The sequence below is a fragment of the Colobus angolensis genome, unplaced genomic scaffold (assembly GCF_000951035.1).
Source record: "Colobus angolensis palliatus isolate OR3802 unplaced genomic scaffold, Cang.pa_1.0 Scaffold1, whole genome shotgun sequence".
NCBI classification, from domain to species: domain Eukaryota; kingdom Metazoa; phylum Chordata; class Mammalia; order Primates; family Cercopithecidae; genus Colobus; species Colobus angolensis.
The window spans coordinates 11,724,713-11,726,831 of NW_012110918.1; the positions used below are offsets into that span (position 1 = coordinate 11,724,713).

The 2,119-nt window shown below is 61.2% G+C and overlaps 2 protein-coding genes across 2 annotated transcripts in view; one reads left to right on the forward strand and one right to left on the reverse strand.

Moving 5' to 3' along the window:
- The window catches only part of LOC105505268 (RING finger protein unkempt homolog), a 3,850-nt gene extending 3,694 nt beyond the window's left edge, over positions 1 to 156 (forward strand). The window contains exon 3 of the mRNA XM_011933057.1: positions 98 to 156. Within this exon, the coding sequence (XP_011788447.1) occupies positions 98 to 156 (59 nt within the window). The remainder of the gene's footprint in view (positions 1 to 97) is intronic.
- Positions 157 to 210: 54 nt separating this feature from the next.
- The window catches only part of UNC13D (unc-13 homolog D (C. elegans)), a 14,928-nt gene continuing 13,019 nt past the window's right edge, over positions 211 to 2,119 (reverse strand). The window contains exons 26-30 of the mRNA XM_011933065.1: positions 1,432 to 1,537; positions 1,287 to 1,358; positions 766 to 849; positions 550 to 670; positions 211 to 338 (exon numbers count right to left, since the gene is read on the reverse strand). Coding sequence (XP_011788455.1) covers positions 211 to 338; positions 550 to 670; positions 766 to 849; positions 1,287 to 1,358; positions 1,432 to 1,537 — 511 coding nt within the window. The remainder of the gene's footprint in view (positions 339 to 549; positions 671 to 765; positions 850 to 1,286; positions 1,359 to 1,431; positions 1,538 to 2,119) is intronic.

Sequence of the window (2,119 nt, forward strand, 5' to 3'; positions counted from 1 at the left end):
AAGTGATCTGCCCACCTCGGCCTCCCAAAGTGCTGGCATTACAAGTGTGAGCCACCGCGTCCAGCTGCACTCTTGTCCCAGGTGCCCCATCCCTTAGGCCCAAATGTGGCCATCTCAGGGGAGCCCCTTGGCCCCAGCCAGGAGGAGCAGGCCTGAGGGAGCCCACCTGGGGGAAATGAGGCGGGGGACTGGGAGAAGAACGGGACCCACTCACAATTCAAAGGTCTCATCAAACAGTGGGTGAAGATCCTTCTTGTGCTTCTGGGTCTCCCGGGCAGCCAGCTCAGGGAACTCATGCCTGGGCTCCAAGGTCAGCTGGACAAAGGGGTCGCTGGAGCCTGGCAAGTGGCGGGGGCGTGTGCATTAGTTGAGGGTCTCCCAGGTACCCCACCCCCGCAGCTATGCTCTGCTCAGCAGCACTGACCCCTCCTGGTAACTGGAGGAAATGCACCCAGAGCTCCTGCAGGGTGAGCAGAGCCCCAAGGGTCGCTGAGACAGGAGGGCCTGGACGGGACCACAGGGACTGGCCAAAGGGCAGCCTCCACTCACCATTGGAGTCCAGGGGCAGCAGGCTGGAGGCGCTGAGCAGCTCCACACGCAGCTTCTGCTCAGAGGCGCGGTAGCAGGCCTTGACTGTCACAGCCCCCAGCTCCTCAGAGGTGGTTTCTGCCTGGGGTGGGGAGCAGGGGCAGGGTCAGCAGGGACACAGCGGGAGGGAGGTGCTCCAGAGGCTGCAGAGGGCACAGCACAAGGGAGGGACCTCACCTGCTGCTGGATGCGGCTGCAGAAGTACTTCCGGATGAGCTCCCGGCTGGAGGCCGCCTGCAGCTCCAGGTCCCTCTGCAGAGCCTGGGAACACATACAGCTGAGAATCCAAATGGACCGCATGCCCAACCACAGCCAGGGCCTGCCCTCCAGGAGCTCGCGGTCAAGGGTAAGACGCCCGTTTGAAATGGAAAGTACTGGGTCATGGGGCCACGGGCAGGAGCCACCCTCAGGCCAGGCAGACAGCGGGAGAGGCACAGACAGGGCTGGCTTCACGGGTGTGCTTCCCCGAATGCACCGCCCCTGTGCAGGCACACAGGGCCCCTGTGCTTAGGAGGACCCAGGCTTGGTTTCAAGTTCTGTCGTCACCGTTTTAAAATTTGAATAACCTTTGAATAAGGGGCCCAGCTTTTCATTTTGTACTGGGCCCCATAAACTATGTAGCTGGCCCTGGACATAGGTGAGTGCCAAAAGGCAGGCTCCCCAGACCTCCTGCGGGGAAGCTCACCCAAAGCCCCTACCTGGAAGGTGGCAGTGTGCAGAGCTTCAGGCGGCAGGCCACAGCCCTCAGCGTGGAAGCAGATCTCCAAGTTCTGAGGGAGATATCAGAGTTGACCCCAGGCACCCTCCCACCAGGGTTATCATTGCTGTGACCGGTTCTGTTACCTGCAGGGCAATCTTCAGCCTGTTGGAAGCCAGGGTCGAGCTGCGTTGGGAGGCGGCCGCCTGTACCAGCACTGTGAGCGTGTGGGTCCAGAGCAGGGTCAGGAGGCTGGGGCGGGGGCCGGAGGGATGTGGACACAGCACAGCAGGGCAGTGGTGGAGGAGGAAGCAAAGACGCTCTTGAGAAAGGGGAGGCCTCAGGGACCCAGCCACACCCCAGCTCCTCCCACCCCAGGTGAGGCTGGGGAGAGGGCGGGTACAGGACCAGCAAGGGGCAGGTGGGGTCAGTCCTGTCCAACACACCTCTCAGCCTCAGTGAAGAACCCTCCACAGCAGCCTAATGGAACCCACAAACAAGGCTGAAGACAGGGAGGAGGCCAGGCCCCCAGTGACAGAACTTGATTTAAGACAGGAGCAGGCCGGGCGCGGTAGCTCATGCCTGTAATCCCAGCACTTTGGGAGGTCGAGGCAGGTAGATCAGGAGATCAAGAGATTGAGACCATGCTGGCTAACATAGCGAAATCCCGTCTCTACTAAAAATACAAAAATTAGTCGGGCGTGGTGGCGCGTGCCTGTAGTCCCAGCTACTTGGGAGGCTGAAGCAGGAGAATCGCTTGAACCCGGGAGGCGGAGGTTGCAGTGAGCCAAGATTGCACCACTGCACTCCAGCCTGGCAACAGAGCGAGACTCC